The sequence below is a fragment of the Amphibalanus amphitrite genome, unplaced genomic scaffold, assembly GCF_019059575.1.
Source record: "Amphibalanus amphitrite isolate SeventyFive unplaced genomic scaffold, NRLGWU_Aamphi_draft 000181F_arrow, whole genome shotgun sequence".
NCBI lineage: Eukaryota > Metazoa > Arthropoda > Thecostraca > Balanomorpha > Balanidae > Amphibalanus > Amphibalanus amphitrite.
Window position 1 is genome coordinate 143,898 of NW_024881676.1, and position 15,505 is coordinate 159,402.

Here is a 15,505-nt window from a genome sequence, read left to right on the forward strand (position 1 = left end):
AAGCATTGGAATTGGACGGACATTGGACATACATTTTCTGAAACTAACACCACTAGACGGCATACGCCGAGGTGATAAAGACGAGGCGCCGTCAGCGAGGTGTGGTCGCGGCTGAGCAAATATTGGAGCTTACGACCGGTCGGGACGATAGCGGAGGGTGGGAGAGCAGAGAGGGAGAGTTTGAGGGCACGCAGCTGCGCGCTAAGACAAACAGGTCGGCCGTGCCGAGGCCCAGGGAGGGGAGATGGGGCGTTGGGAGCGGTCTCCAGCGGCGGCTGGGTTCTGGGGAGGGGCCGGTCATAACGGAGGGTGGGGGTGGTGGGGGGGGGGAGGGAGATACATTTGGCTGGATATGTGCGTCGGGTAGATCGAAATAGTCAGTGTCACTCTGCGGTGCAGTGATGGATTCCAGACTGGGTGTGTGCGCAGAATAGACCGCCCCAGTCAGGGTCACGCCGCCGTGCAGAGATGCATTGTATGTCGGCTAGCCGGGTGCCCCGGGCGCCCCGATTTCGGCTGGCTTTGAGCGCTAGGCGGATTGATATGGTGAGTGTCACGCTGACGTGCCGCGGTGGTTCCCGACTGGCTGTGTCGACTGCGGTCTTTCCCCAGGGCACGTATCAGCAAGAAGGCTCATGTTAGACCGTTTCCAACGCTAAGTCGGAATGTAACTGCACAACTGCAGGTCGTCACTGTCCCGTCGCGGCGGCGGCCGCCGCTTGTGATACCGATGGGTCGGGCTTTCGAATGAGCCTGATCCGTACACCTATCATATCCCTCGCCCGTGTGCGGCGTTCTGTTGCGTCTAGCGTGTGGGGAGGGGGTCAGTTGGACCCCCCCCCCCCCTCCCCCTGCCGTCCGGCTCCTGATTGGGCTGGAATGCCCAGGTCATCAGACCAGTTTCGGTCGCCATGGGACGTCATTAAGCTCCGCCAAAGCGAGCCTCAAGGACGTCACCCCAAACGGCCGACTCGTCTCGTCTCGTCTCGGCCGGCGCCGGCTCTCCCCCAGCAAGACAGTGAACGCGAGGGTTAGTGTATATGTAGGTTGGACCACCGGCTAGAATGACTGGATCCGGTTATACTCTGACCACGTGGTGTGGGCGTCACATTTCTGGTGGCTTAGACCCGGCGTCGGCAAGGCGGTCTAGATGACATTAACAGGGTCAACATGTCGCCAACTGGTCGGTGCGTGTGCATGTCATCGCGGCCTCGGTATGGTATCGATATATACCTGGCGCAATAGCGGCGCCTGCCAGACATGCCCAGTTCAACGCGTATAGCCCAGCAGAAACGCAGCGCGGCAAACTCGCTGACTAGTGCTCGCGTCAAACGCGAAAGACGGACATGAGGGGAATCTGTGGACCCAGACCCAGTGGTGCTATTTGCTTACGGCCTGGGCGGCCGTAGCGGTGATAAAAGCTACACCGCCGACAAACCGACAAACAAGGGAGGGACCATGGCCTGGGACGGACGGAGAGGAGGGGAGGGGAGGAAAGAGGAGAGGAGAGGAGAGGAGAGGAGAGGAGAGGAGAGGAGAGGAGAGGAGAGGAGAGGAGAGGAGAGAGAGAGAGGGAGAGAGAGGATAGAGGGCGGAAGAGAGAGAGAGAGAGGAGGGAGAGGAAGAGAGAGAGAGAGAGAGAGAGAGAGAGAGAGAGAGAGAGAGAGAGAGAGAGAGAGAGAGAGAGAGAGAGAGAGAGAGAGAGAGAGAGAGAGAGAGAGAGAAAGGGGGGGGGGGGGGTGCGGCGACATGGATAAGGGAACGTGCGGCCGAGCGGGCGGACGCGCGGAAAGACGACCTTGCGTGACTCATAACGCACACCGCGGCGCCGGCGCGGCGGGCCGGTCAGGCAAGTGCAAACAGCAGATAGCCCGGCACGGCAGGCTGTGGTGCTGCGATTAAACAATCCTAGGCTTGACTTCGGGGGCGTATTCATAATTAGACTCGTGCATGATCCTACGCCGTCGACAGTGCAGAAGAGTGGAAGCCAAGCGACAGGCTGTGGAAAATGGTCGATGCCAGAGAAACTGTCGTTGGGCGGTTCCGGCACGGGGCTGAAATTGGTTACCGCGGTGCGGCGCGGGGCCGTTTCGCGAAAAACAATCAGTCCGCCGAACGGCGCCGTGCCGGGGTGACGGCAGCCATTCGGCGAGAGGTCGCGGACGGTACGACACGGGGACCGTTCCGTGCTCCACCGCCGCCGAACATGATAGTGAACCCGATGAGTGCGCGTGATAAACCTAATGGCGAAGTGCGGCTCATTTTAGATCTATCACAGTCGAGAGATGTCGGGGTCAACGCCGGGATAGACCCAGACGAGTTTCGTGTGACGTACACATCATTCGACGAGGCCGTGCGGTTGATTTTCCTAGCTGGAGGCGCCGGGACCTTGCTGTTCACGACCGATGTTACAAATGCATTCAAACTTATACCTGTCCGGCCCGGCCAGTGGGCGCTACTGGGGTTCTGTTGGGACGGTTTACTATACTACCAGGTTTGTCTGCCATTTGAGGCTAGAAGCAGTCCACGGATTTTCAATGATTTTGCCACATGTTTGCGCCTATGTGTTCCAGGATCAGACATCGGACGTGTATATACGCAATTATTTAGATGACTTCTTCGGGGTAGGGCGCGGAGGATCGGACAGTGCCGACGTAGCGTATGCGAGACTGCGAGACATTTGTGCGGAAGTGGGCGTGCCGCTGGCCGAGCGGGAATGCGCCCCGCCATCAACACGGATGGAGCTTCTCGGGTTGTGATCGACACAGAAACAATGACTCTAGCGTTGCTAGACGCCAAGCTAGTGGGCACCCAGGAGTTACTAGACACTGCTCGGGCGACAGAAATGCACACAGCGGGAACTGCTGTCGGTGGTGGGACGTCTAGTGCACGCCAGCAAGTGCGTCCCGCCGGGGAGGGCGTTCACTAGACGCCTGCTAGATGCGGCGCACTCTGTTAGCGGACCGAACCGCCGGGTGCGGATCACGGCCGATGTACGAACGGTTTTACGGTGGTGGGCCACTTTTTGCCGATGTGGAACGGCATTTCCCCCCCCCCCCCCCTCCCGCCACCGGGCGAGTACGACCACTGTATTGTGATGAACACGGACAGCTCCCGTCGGGGGATGGGGGCGTGGCACGGAGACGAATGGTGGATGATGGAGTGGCTCCGCGAGCTGCAGTGTGACGTCGCGCCATCCATGACGTGGCTGGAGCTCATCCCCGTCATGGTGGCATGTTTGGTGTGAGGAGAGGGATGGGGCGGGCACCGCGTGCTGATCCGGTCCGATAACATGGGGGTGGTGGGGGTCTGGGGGAGGGGATGGTCGGGGTCGCCACTGATTATGGCGCTGCTGCGTCAGCCCCTGTTCTGGACGGCATTCCATGAGTTACTGTATCCGTCGAGTACGTGGCAACGAAAGAGAGCAGCGCGGCCGACGCGCTCAGTCGGCACGACTTGGCGCGGTTTCCGGCGGCTGCGGCCACAGGCGGCCCAGTGTCCGGTCCGGCCCCCATCGTGTGTGGCGGAGTGCCTACAGGACCCGAGCCATGGAACCAACGTGCTGACAGGTACCGCCTGTGAACCCTGTGAACGGGATACGCGCGCATAATCTAGTATGAATACACATACCCTTGGTTCCTTTGGGGTGTTTGGCGGTGGCTCGCACAGAGCTGGAGGCGAAGATAAACCCGGGTGTTGACGGCCTTTCACAGCCAAACAGGGAGAGGAGTTGATCGGAGGACACGCTAATCAAGCATTAACGGGACGTTGAATCGTGATTAGCGGGCCGAGGTGACACGACGCGACACTGAGCCAGTGGGGTCCAGGGAAGGGGGAAGGGGAGGGGGGGGGGGGCGATAACGAGAAGGGTGGAGAAGAACAAACAGAACCGCGGCGGCCCGCCGTGGTCGGCCGATAACACGCGCAGTGTGAGCCGAGCCGCGGTGCACGAGGGGTGCGCGGAGTGTTTGCCCACCCACCATCCCCATCATCACCGTCCTGTCCTTTGTTCCCAAACGACCCTCGTCGTCCACCCGGGTTTGACGAAGCGGTGGCTCGCACAGAGCTGGAGGCGAAGATAAACCCGGGTGTTGACGGCCTTTCACAGCCAAACAGGGAGAGGAGTTGATCGGAGGACACGCTAAACGGTCTTAAAAGTGACTGCATTTGCAACAGCTGCAAGTGGGAAACCGTGAAGAGTTTTCATTACCCGCTGGCCGGAGCCAATTTGCCGGCTTCGAGTGTGATCACTATGGGCAATCTTTTGTTGGAAGAGAATCACTTCCCTCGGACTGCATGCTTGGTTAGAAACTAAACTACACAGAAGGTATACACAGAAAGCAAGCGGAACTCAATGACTATTAGCCGACGCAGACGATAGGTATGTCAATAAGCGTGAAATTCCAACTGCGATGGGCTTCCACATCGTTGTTTTGGTCGAGCACACAACTTCAATGGAAGTAGGCGGTGAGGAATGAAAATATAATTACGGAGCGAGCGAAGCGAGCGGAGTCTTACGTAGAATAACGGAAATTTCTGAGTATGAGCGGCCGGCCGGCCGGCCGGCCGGCCGTGCGGACGCTTTTGCGAGGCTTATATCTCAGCAACCACTTGACCGATTTACACGCGGTAATTTTTATAGGGTAGCTTCATTCCTTCTACCAAGTATTGGACTATTCCCGATGCATGTGGGTGACCCCTTATGCACGTGCCACGTGCAAAACGAAGAGGTGTCAGTTTTGCAATTGTTGCAATATTTCGGTAACTACTTGGCCGATTGCGCTGAAAGTTGGCATGTAGGTAGGCACCCACTAGGCACTGCATATCCATGTGCCAGAGTTGGGGTGCCGCTGCACGTGCGCACGTGCAGAGGTCGTTTCCAGATCTCGAGAACGGCTGGACCGATTGCGCTCAAATTTGGTACACAGTTAGGGACCGGTTAGTAGGGTGCCGTGCAAAAGCCAGTCGGGACCCATTTTGCACGTGCGCACGTGCAGGGTGCCGCTCCCAGATCTCGAGAACGGCTGGGCCGATTGTGCTCAAATTTGGCACATCGCTAGAAACCGGTCAGTAGGGTGCCGTGCACAAGTCAGTTGGAGGTACCCCCTCGAAATTTCGCACGTGCAAGGCTCACCCTCTCGCTCGCTCCGTTAGTCGCCCCAAAAGGCGCTATACTGGTAGCATACGACCATAACTGCCAACAAGGCCATGGCACAATCCAAACCGTCGGTGGGGACTCCCGCAGTGTCAGCCTGGAAACTTTAGTCCAGTGCTACCGTCAAGTCGACACGATGTGCTATTTGACCCCGTGCAGAGTGTGAGGCATGCTAACGGGCCTCATAGCGCCTCACCGTGACTAATGCACGACGCTAGATTTCGCGGAGTCGCCGCGGCCGACAGCGGCAATCGATGTAGACGCGTGCAGAGTGGTGCAGTGCCACCGTAGGTACCCGGTTGGCATGAATACCATCCGTGAAATACAGAAAGCTACGAAATACAAGCGCTCGATACAAAAGCAAAACTCACCGTTTACTAGCCATACATGGCTACAACACTATGCATGCAAGACGGTACAAGATAAGCGTCAAAGCGGAAGAAGCGAGCGTGATTTTGCTCACCGCGTAGCGTCACGTTACCTCTGTTGTCCGCGATCTTATTGAGTGCGTCCAGAAGCCGCCGGTTCTCGGCGTTCTGCTGCGACAGCGTGTTCTGTAGGTCAGCCAATTGTTCAGTCAGGCTGTTCAACGTCTGCGAACGGAGCGGGCAAGTTAGCATATCCACATGGTATGGCGGTGCCGTGTCGGGCCCGCTACAGTGTCGGTAATTCACTGTGCAGGGTCGGTCGATTTGGGTTGTAATTATTTAACATCGCTATATCACGAATGAGGAGCTGTTGTATAGTGTATGTATAGCGATACAGACGACCGACGGCAAAACGGCACAAATGTGGTGAAACATGTTTTATGGCTGCAACTAATGGCAACATCACCTTTAGCATTCGTAGACACAGTCATCCACCTATTGGTACATAAATTCAGGGTAACGACTCATATTCTGAACCACCATCAAATTTGATAGCTGTTCTAGGTCATTGCTTTGCGGGTCGACTAACACCACAAGTTCTTATTCACTGCCCTCCTCGTCCAACCCCAACAGTGCCTGGATGTCATCTCCTGAGCTCTCCCGCCTATTCCAGCCTACATTCCTTTCAAAATTCACCCAATATTCCCCTATCCACTCTGTATCTGCTCCTGTCCACTCCACTCCACAGTCCGCGCTCGTACCCAGTGGGGCGCCTCTGCCGCCGGCGCCGTCCACCCGTACGCCAGCCAGAGGACCAGTGCGGCCGACAGCTGCAGCGCCACATTCTGTACGGCCAGCCGGCCGCAGACCGCCGGCTGGGCGCCCGTCTCGGCCCGGCCGCACACGTGAGCTGAGAGCAGCGCGTGCAGCAGCGGCAGCAGCACGGCGCCGCCAGTGGTCACCGCCAGCAGCGCCGGACGGAGCCGCGCCGCCGCCGAGAACAGCAGCGGGGCAGACACCGGCTCCAGGCGCATCGTCCCACCGGCACGACGGCCAGACGACCGGAGATACCACACGGCACGAAGAGGTGCCGGGAAGGACCAGGCGGTCCCGGCAAGAATAGAGGATGATCGACTACAGAGGTGTTGACGAGGCCGGAAGCTGAGAGGTGACCTTAGCGAGAGGATAAAGCCGCTGAGACGGCTGGCGCTGGACGTGCAGCGGGCATGGACCGCGACAGGAGACCTCGAATATCAGATGACCTCGCTGAGGTTTGAAACAACTCAGTCAAGTGTCCTTTGACAGCGAGATCTTCAAATCCGCTCTACGATGTGATTACGTCCACGACATCGGGCCACCACAGGCTTCTGGACGTTCACTGGTCACCAGTCCGTGTCATCAGCGCGAGCACCAAAATCACAGCGCACCACGCAGCACCACCAGTCCGCTGTGCACGCACCAGCACCGACAACTGGCCCCCCACACCGGGTCGCCGCGTCGGTCACAGGTGCAACTGGCGTCCGGCCGGCGCCCGGCGACGACAGGACCCGCGGGGTCCCCACCGACACCTGGCGAAACACACCCAAAACGACAGAGAGGAGACTGGGAGAGGGTGGCCGGGCTGCACAGGTCAAAATCCTATTCTGGTGAGATACGAGGACGTAATGATTCTGGTGGAAGTGCTCAAGCGGCAAGGTTTGTGGTAAAGAATGATTATTAACATCAGTAACAGCGATGAGCTTGGTGGGTTAAGTTAACCTTCAAAGTATAATTTTGATGAAGTTTCAAACCAGGCTAATCGCTAAAGATAAATAATGTATAAAAGGAACTTGGCATGCAATGCAGTGCGACAATAATGCCTCATCTCACTATCAACGCGAATGACGTCGGCACAAATTACGAGAGCTTCCGTTACATCCGTCACTTTCGCATACGGGCCTGCGCAGTTTGCAATTTTGCAGGTAATCTTGCATGGTTGCACAGGGCTGAGGCCACAAATATGTTGCAGAATAGACCAGATGAGCATCCGGGCGAGTATCTGTCTGTACCAATGTTGAAAATGTTTCTATCTAAAGACAAATAATTCTGTAGTGGTTACGCTACAAAGTATGAAAAAGAGCTCGGCAGATTGTGCGGATTGGCTACAAAGGCTTGATAAGCAAAAAACAAAACATAAAACCTTAAATTCCGGCCATTCGTCTAATGTCCGCGAACATTCCTCGCACCTACATGCCAGAACTCACTATCCCTTCCCTATGAGAGGGCATTGCAATGCACCCTCCGCGGCGTTATTTGCCCAATGAGTCCCATAACTTCATCGCGGTGAGTATTCTCCAGGGACCCAGTCCGCTCACTGCCTCTGGACAGGCCTCACGCCATGGCGGTAGCCAGGAACAATTTCCATCGACCTCCAAAACAGAGCGGCGGTTTATTCCACCGGGGTTTGCCGCCGGACGAGCGATACATACGGCGACATTGCCCTGTATACACGTCAGCGGCGGTTGGCGCACGCCAACGACCACCTAATGGCCACGGGCACCCGTGCGCTGCGGCACAAATTCACCCGCACGCAATCCGTCAAAAGTTACTGTATCAAATGGGCGGAACCGAGCCGCACCACCTTTCGTGCCAAACTGCAATTCAGGAATATGTTTCATAAGGTCGCAGACTGGAATATACAGTAAGGCCTTGGTGTAATCAAAAGACGGTTTTCAGCACTGGGTAGCTTGCAATGAGCGCTGCTCGTAATAGCTGATTATTTCCCTTAAAAAAACTACTAGTGAAACCTCATGCTTAATCACAAGCATGTTTTTCAGTAAGAATGGAGAGCCAGAGAACTCACCGAAAAATTGGCCCAGTACAAAATCAGACGTTTGAAAATAGACTTCTATCTGACGTTTGACAATAGACTTCTATCTGGGGCCACAGTCCAAGTAGAGGTCTATAGTTGGTCCCAAAACGCAGCTAACCATGATACACAGTTAATTTTGTGCATGCTCATACTGAAGGATTAGGCAATAATAGGATACTCCAACAGGTGGGTTCACTGCTTGAAGTTCACAACGAAGAACAAAGGGTTGATGAAACAATAAAAATGGAAAGGTCGACATGAACAGGCATTTTGGCACCAAGATGTTCAAGAACAACAGAAATAATGAAGCTGTAGGGCGAGTCCCAAACCAGAAACCACAACAGACGAATTATTTCATCCGTAAGACCCGGACACGGGCTATCAACCCAACGATTGACAAACCGGTAGACAGACCCAGGGAGAAACTGGGACATTCCGTCTTTTAATTGAAATCCGGAGCGTCAGGCATGCCATTGTCGGTGCCACCATGCTGGTTAGTCCGGCGACCGGCCGGTGACAACAAGGCACCACTTCTTCATCTCACCGAGTTTTGGAGATACAACACTCGAGCCTGAGGCTCATTCAATCAACCATGTCAGCCATTAGTTGGTAGCCATCAGTCAGCCCAGCCAGCCATGTGTCAGCACCGACACGTGAACACAATCGCTAAATCTCCTTCGAACGCGACAAGTTCAGCCCAATGCAAACCACCGAATAATCACAATAAAACATCCAAAATACCGGAGCGTCGACTGCAAACACGTCACATGACACTATCACGCCTCAACAGCGTCATCCGAGATCAGCGAAAATTACCACCGCCCGCCGTTTAGGGCCGAGGTTACTGGCGGCAGCGGAAGCACCAGCTCGGCGGCAAGCCAGCGTGCCAGCGCCACTCCGGCGGCAACGGGCAGGACCATCCCGGCAATGGTACCACTCTGGTGGCAGCGCCCTCTGTTCCCACGACCGGTTCCCGCCGCGGTAACAGAGGGACGCGTTCCCGCACTGACGCCGACAGTGGGTTTTGCTGGGAGAATTGTGCCTATTAGATACATATTTGAGATGGACATCGTCCCCAAGAACGAGAGGCGGTATGACACACCAATAGACCGATGATTCGCAAAAATTGCATTTAGGGTCAGTTAGTGTTCCAAAATTCTTTTCAAGGAGTTTCGATATTGTCCCGATTACAGCGATACTACATAAACATGCAAACTACCCAATGACATTATGTTCCTCGAACCCTTCCCCCTTCCTGATCCCCGGTCAGTAGCACTCACCTCCTCTGTCCTGCGGACGCTGCCATTGGGCCGGTTCACGAACACGAGCAGGTAGACCAGCGACCAGAGCAGCGTGCCGGCCACCACGTACACCAGCAGCTTCTGACGCATGGCTCACAGCTCACGGTCCTGGCGAAATGTGGCAGTATGCAGTCTGATGCCATAGAAAATGGGTGAAGACTGGAGACAAGCATATCAAAGAGTCCATTACCTAGCTCTGTGACAGAGTATTGGACTAACTGGTGCCTGGTGGTAACAACACAGTTCTAGTCACTGTGGTGCTTGACACATGAGACCCTTGCCACTTGACAGGGATGGTCTGCACTTGGTGGGAGCAGCCACAACCAGTTGAAGTCTGTTAAGTGGGGCAGACTGGACCCAATTTTGATAGATGTGACTTTGCTCACTACAGATAAAGCCTGCCCACTCATAATGTTTTAACTAAATTCCAAGAATTTCACTGGATGGTAGGCGTAAAACATGGGAATATTGAAAATATTTTGATCTAGTGTGACAATCAAAATGCTCAATGGTGGAGGGCAGGTAATCACCTGTTCATTATCTACATTTCATTAAAACATCACAGAAAAGGTAATCAGAAGCCTAACTTCTGAGTGAAAATATTCCCTGGAAGAGCCCTGTGTTCAAGTTTGTCATAGTAGGCACTAACCATGTCAGGATCTGCACAGTGTTAGCATGGATGAAGGAGAACCTGTTCTTTCACCCATGGTGTTAAGGTTATGAGGATGGATGATAAAAGCAGGTGCCTGCGGCCTGCGGGCCATTTAAGACACCACTTGCCATTCAGACAGGTGCCATCTTAAACCTGGCTTGGTTAACTTAATGAAGACAGATTTCATGATGAAATCTGAAACCACCCACCATTATGTTTTGCAGTCAAAACTATATCCAGAACAACTTGATCTGTAGGTACTTACTTAACCCTCGCCGGACCTATTGGTTTTCTACATACGCGCCGGCCGAGGGGGGGGGGGGGGGGCGGGTACGACCCCCCCCTCGCCGTTTCGCCCCTGGTGGAGCTAGCGCGTCGCGGAAAAAACGAGCGTGTGCGCCGTTACGAGACGCAGAGATTGGTACCCGATTTTAAGGTCCTAGGTCAACCGGTGACCTCTGAGGTCAGGTCAAGTGCCCCAGGGTACGGTTCAGTTTTTGGTGAATAACTTCGCAAAAAACGGCCGCAGAGCGCCGATTTTGGCAGCATCGTGTTCGCTTCGCTCAGGCGCGTCGAATGATATACTTTTTGTCCGGGTCAGGTCAACTTGGGGTGTTGACCTCAGGTCAAGGTCAGGTCAGCACCCCCAGGTCACGAAGTTGGTCGAAAGAGGTCATGTCGCATATCATTCGATTCGGCAGGCCTTCCTGAGTCCATTGGTGCCTTTCCCGACTCGCTAGCTCAATTTGATCAAGAGTTATTGACGAAAAACTAATTTGACCTTGATGACGTCATAAATGACGTCACGCAAGGTCAACATTGCAAAAGTGACGCATCTAACCTTGCAAGGAGTGCATCAAATCACGATTCCGTGTGCTTGAGATAGTTGGAGATCGTTCCCGGCGCCAGAATAGCAGTTTGAATTTTTCCCCATTGACTTATAATGGTGAGGTCACGAAAATGACCTGACCTCATATGACCTTTAGGAAAAATCCGAGATATACAAGTTGTGGGACTCATAATGGATACTAGATCCTGCAAGTTTCATTTCCCTGTGACATCTCCTCTGGCAGTGAGGGCGTTGCGAAGTTGCGACATCTGAAGACCGTGCAGAGGTTCACTTATGACGTCATAGGTCAGTGACCTGACCTGACCCAAAAATGCGGTTGGTGTCAAAAGATCCGGCTTGGATCAAAGGTCAGGTATGCCAAGTTTCAGCTCTCTATCGCCAGCGTGTTCGGAGCTATCGCGAAAAAACCCTATGGGGGGGGGGCGGCACCCGCCCCCCCCCCCTCGGCCGGCGAGGGTTAACTTAGCATTTCAATTTGAGAAATTATCATGTTGAATTTTGTAATAACAACAGCTTACTTATTAGACTCAAAGGCTCACTATAGTCTCAAAGTAGCAAAATGGGTAGAGGAATAGAGAGAAGGGAAGGAAAACAAATAAAAAAAGTTTGCCTGGCAGATGAGAACACATCCATTCCAAATGGAAAGTGCCTATCACACAAGTCCAAAAATTGTGGTACCAGTAAGGCAGACACATCACGAGCTGTCATATGCGCGGCCAGTCTGCAAAGTATGGCTCGCAGGTCGACGGGGCGCACCGGCCCAAGTTCAAAATCTGGACCAATCCTTTAAACAGAGCCGGAAAATCCGCACCAAAACCGGCTGAGTGTACAAAAAAAAAAAAAAAAATCCGCACCGAACCCGCACAAGTGACCAGTCAAAAGCTGCATTGACCTCAATTGAGTCAATTCAAATTGTTACTATGAGCCACAAGAATGCCACCTCAGCACTTAGGATGGAAACGAAAGTTCGAAACTAGAAATACGCACTGCAAGACTAGAACAAAAAGCATGTCACGCAGATACAGAACCCTATCCGGGCTATCCGGTACCTGCCCCTGGCGATTCATCCATGTGGGTGATTATTGTGCGATGTACCAAGGTTACCCTAATGGTGTCGACACTGCCATTTAGCTAAACGGCTTGACAACTTGTAGGGCTCCAGTTACAAAAATTGAAATATAAATGGCAAAAAGTGGGCCCATCGCATGCATGCATTTTCGGCATTTCTCGTTAGGTCATTAGCTGTATCAAACAACTAATTTGATAGGCAAGTCAATTTGACTACTTAGCCGCGGCAAAGTGGTGGTCCTCAAGGCCCGCCATCAGCCATGCGCATTTCGCCCTACCTACCACCAAGCGACAACGCCAAACTCTCATATGAACTGAGAGCATCTCGTTCACGAATGCTGCAGAGTGCAGAATGCAACAAACTCAGCTTCTTTCAACGCAGCCTAGGCATTAGCTGCGTCGAACGTACCCGATAAATTGATCGCACTTGACTGCTTGAAGCGGCGGAGCGGTGATATTCTGGCCCTCCCATTGGCGGTACAAATCTTGAATCCCTCTCATCGGCCGTGCTCATCTCTCTCACTCTCTCTCACGCCTTGCAGAGCCAGGGGGTGAGTTTCGTGTTGTAACAGTGCAAAGAGTGCGAAGTTGTGGGCGACCCACGTGATTAGTGGGCCCACCAGCAGTGGCCAGTGGGCAGCAGTCCGTTCTGACCACCGCACACTCATTTTGACCCAAGCACACTGGATTACGTTATGTCGAAGCTCCATCCATGTTTTTTTCGATTTTCTTCATCTATCTCGTCTGGTCTGTCATCGTCATGTCTGTCACTAAGCCAATTTCTCACCACATTTTACTAAATCCGCACCACTGACCTCACCACACCAAATCTGCACCAGCCGAACAAGCCTGCACCAACAAGATCTCGTCGAAATTGCCATACTTTGCAGACTGGATGCGCGGGAATACATCTTTGTAGCTAAACCAATCCAAACCAAAACCTAACCAAACCTTAACTAACCTGACCTACAACCTACGGCCTACTTTCTACAACCTACAAACTATCCTATCCCATATGGCAGCTCGTGCTACGTCTGCCTTACCGATACAATACAACCATGACATTATCATAATGCAACACCGTTATGGAATTCTAATGCCTCATCTACCTAACATGGATTCGTTTGACAAAATATTGAGATATTCTTACCTTTTTTATTATTTCAAGATGAGCATCCACGCCAACATTATCCTGAAATGTTGATCTCAATCTCAATCTGGATTCTGTGGGACGTGTTTTGACATCGGTTTAATGCACGCCCATTCTGATTCATCAACTACTTAGCACAAGAGAAACGATAGTTTCAGTACGGTGGTATCATTAAAGGCTCTTTTTTGGTATTATTGGTGAAGCTCAATCTTTATTACTAAAATAAATGGACTGCAACAATGGAAAATCGTAATGGGAATATAATTCAATGACAAATAGAAGATATGCGCCAGAAATGAAGAACGAATCTCTGTTCATCAACCGGGTCCGCAGAATCATCGCAGATTCAAGGAGAATTACTACGTAGAGTAAAACTTTCATTGATTCGCCTTTGGCAAGAAATTTATTACATAATAGACCTTGTAACTAAAAAGTGAAACTTGTTTTGATTTGCTCTCAAAAATCTCCGTTTCAACTTTCAAGAGTCAAGCGGAATGTTTGTTTTTTTTACTTTTCGCACTATCATCAATAGAATTGAACATAAAAGTTTGCTGATTGAAACCTCATCAGTAAAAGTTCACCGTAGCTAAATTGTTTTAATTATTGGATCAGAGAGGTTGCAGTGGTTTTTGACGCATTTAGATAAATAATAGTCGACTATATTTCTTATCTGTACTAACGGCAACGCTTGCAACTCAATATTGTTGAATTTATAGCAAAATAATAACAACTTATTTACAGTTTTGCTACCGCTGGTTTTGAACTTTTATCAGCGGCAAAACTGGCGCACAGCTCAAATTTGGAATCGAATCAAAACAAAAGCGGCCATGAGGTAGGTGATGTTGGACTGGTTTGCGTGGTGTCTGTCATTTGTACGATTTATGCATGGTGGACTAGAAGAAAGTTTATAAAACGTTTCTGAAATATTTGGCTGTCAATGAAAAGAATCCGGTGCCAGTGTGCAAATAAGAATGTTGAAGAATGAGCGCGCTCGAACAGCGAGATTGAAGTTGAAGTGCAAGCTGAAGCGAAGTGCAGTGAAGTGCAAGTCAGCCCTGTGGATTCTGGATTTGTGACCTGAGACTTATTTTCCTTTGTTGTTAGTAATTTTATTTTAAAAGACTGAAGGCTGAAAGGAAATCACCCCTGCAAGCAACATCAACATAGAATTGGCACGACAGTGGTAAGTAGCCAATCCAAATCTACCGCACGATAATGTCAACTGCTTAAGGCAATTGGAAATATTTCAGTCATTCAACGCACTTTTGAATAATTCTTAATGATATTCTTTCAACTGAAGGCTGTAGAACCTGAAACATCCCTCTCATTTCACGCATTGAAATGCGTAGCGTAGGGTGACTGAAAGTGGTGTCTCATTAGTTTGTTCTGCGTTTAGAACTCCTCTAGTCAGTATTAGAGGTATGTTGTATTTTGCAATCGACTGTCGCCATTTCCAGCGAGTCACAGCCGCTTGATGCTTCAGCGGGGAGGCGAGAGGTCGGTCGCGGACTCGCGGGTCGGGTCGGTCGCCGATTCCGGCCGATTCCGCCGTCCTTCGAGCCGTTTGAGCCGGGCTTCCGTGCGGTGCTGCCATCTAGGATCGGATCGGCCGGTTGAACCCCGGCTGCATCACAACATTGCAAGTCGGAGCGCTACCCTAGGGCATAGCGAGAGATGTGCCGGCTGCTAACTACCCGGACTAGGACCAAAGCGGAAACTGGGTCCTGCGTCATAATGTCAGCAATCTTCCCGAGCCCCCAGGACGACCGCGCGCGTCTCCGCCGAGTCCCCTGAATCGCCCGCCGGCGCGACGCCCGCCCCTTCTCAAGGTCGAAGGGGTGTGCTCAGCTCGCCGCCTGGCCGGTCCCCGGCGGCCGGCCGGCCGCCGGCCGCGGCCCGCAGCGGCGGGAGAAGACCCCAACGACGCGGAGCGCGGGGGAGAAGGGGGAGGGGCACGCGTCGTACTGAGGCGGCGACTCTACAATCTGACCGACTGTCCAATACCGGTCTGCTCATCGGCGCGCTCAACATCCAAAGCATTAAGCCGAAGCTGCTCGAACTGACCGACGTGGTCAGCAGTCAAGACTTCGACGTTCTCCTACTCTCCGAG

General features: G+C 52.7%; 2 protein-coding genes across 7 annotated transcripts in view; one reads left to right on the plus strand and one right to left on the minus strand.

Annotated features, from left to right (window-relative positions):
• Positions 1–13,704, minus strand: part of LOC122384111 (alpha-1,3-mannosyl-glycoprotein 2-beta-N-acetylglucosaminyltransferase-like) — a 32,064-nt gene extending 18,360 nt beyond the window's left edge. For 2 of the 5 annotated variants that reach the window (XM_043371140.1, XM_043371139.1), the window contains exons 1-3: positions 13,396–13,704; positions 9,655–9,783; positions 5,637–5,709 (exon numbers count right to left, since the gene is read on the minus strand). In XM_043371140.1, coding sequence (XP_043227075.1) covers positions 5,637–5,709; positions 9,655–9,765 — 184 coding nt within the window. In that variant the 5' untranslated portion in view covers positions 9,766–9,783; positions 13,396–13,704. Of the gene's footprint in view, positions 1–5,636; positions 5,749–9,654; positions 9,809–13,395 lie in introns of all 5 variants that reach the window. The other 3 variants (XM_043371138.1, XM_043371136.1, XM_043371137.1) reach the window with 2 other exon arrangements.
• A 518-nt stretch (positions 13,705–14,222) lies between these two features.
• Positions 14,223–15,505, plus strand: part of LOC122384098 (cytospin-A-like) — a 144,389-nt gene continuing 143,106 nt past the window's right edge. Inside the window, exon 1 of one of the 2 annotated variants that reach the window (XM_043371106.1) lies at positions 14,223–14,578. The gene's annotated coding sequence lies outside the window, so the exon portion shown is untranslated. The remainder of the gene's footprint in view (positions 14,579–15,505) is intronic. The other variant, XM_043371107.1, reaches the window with a different exon arrangement.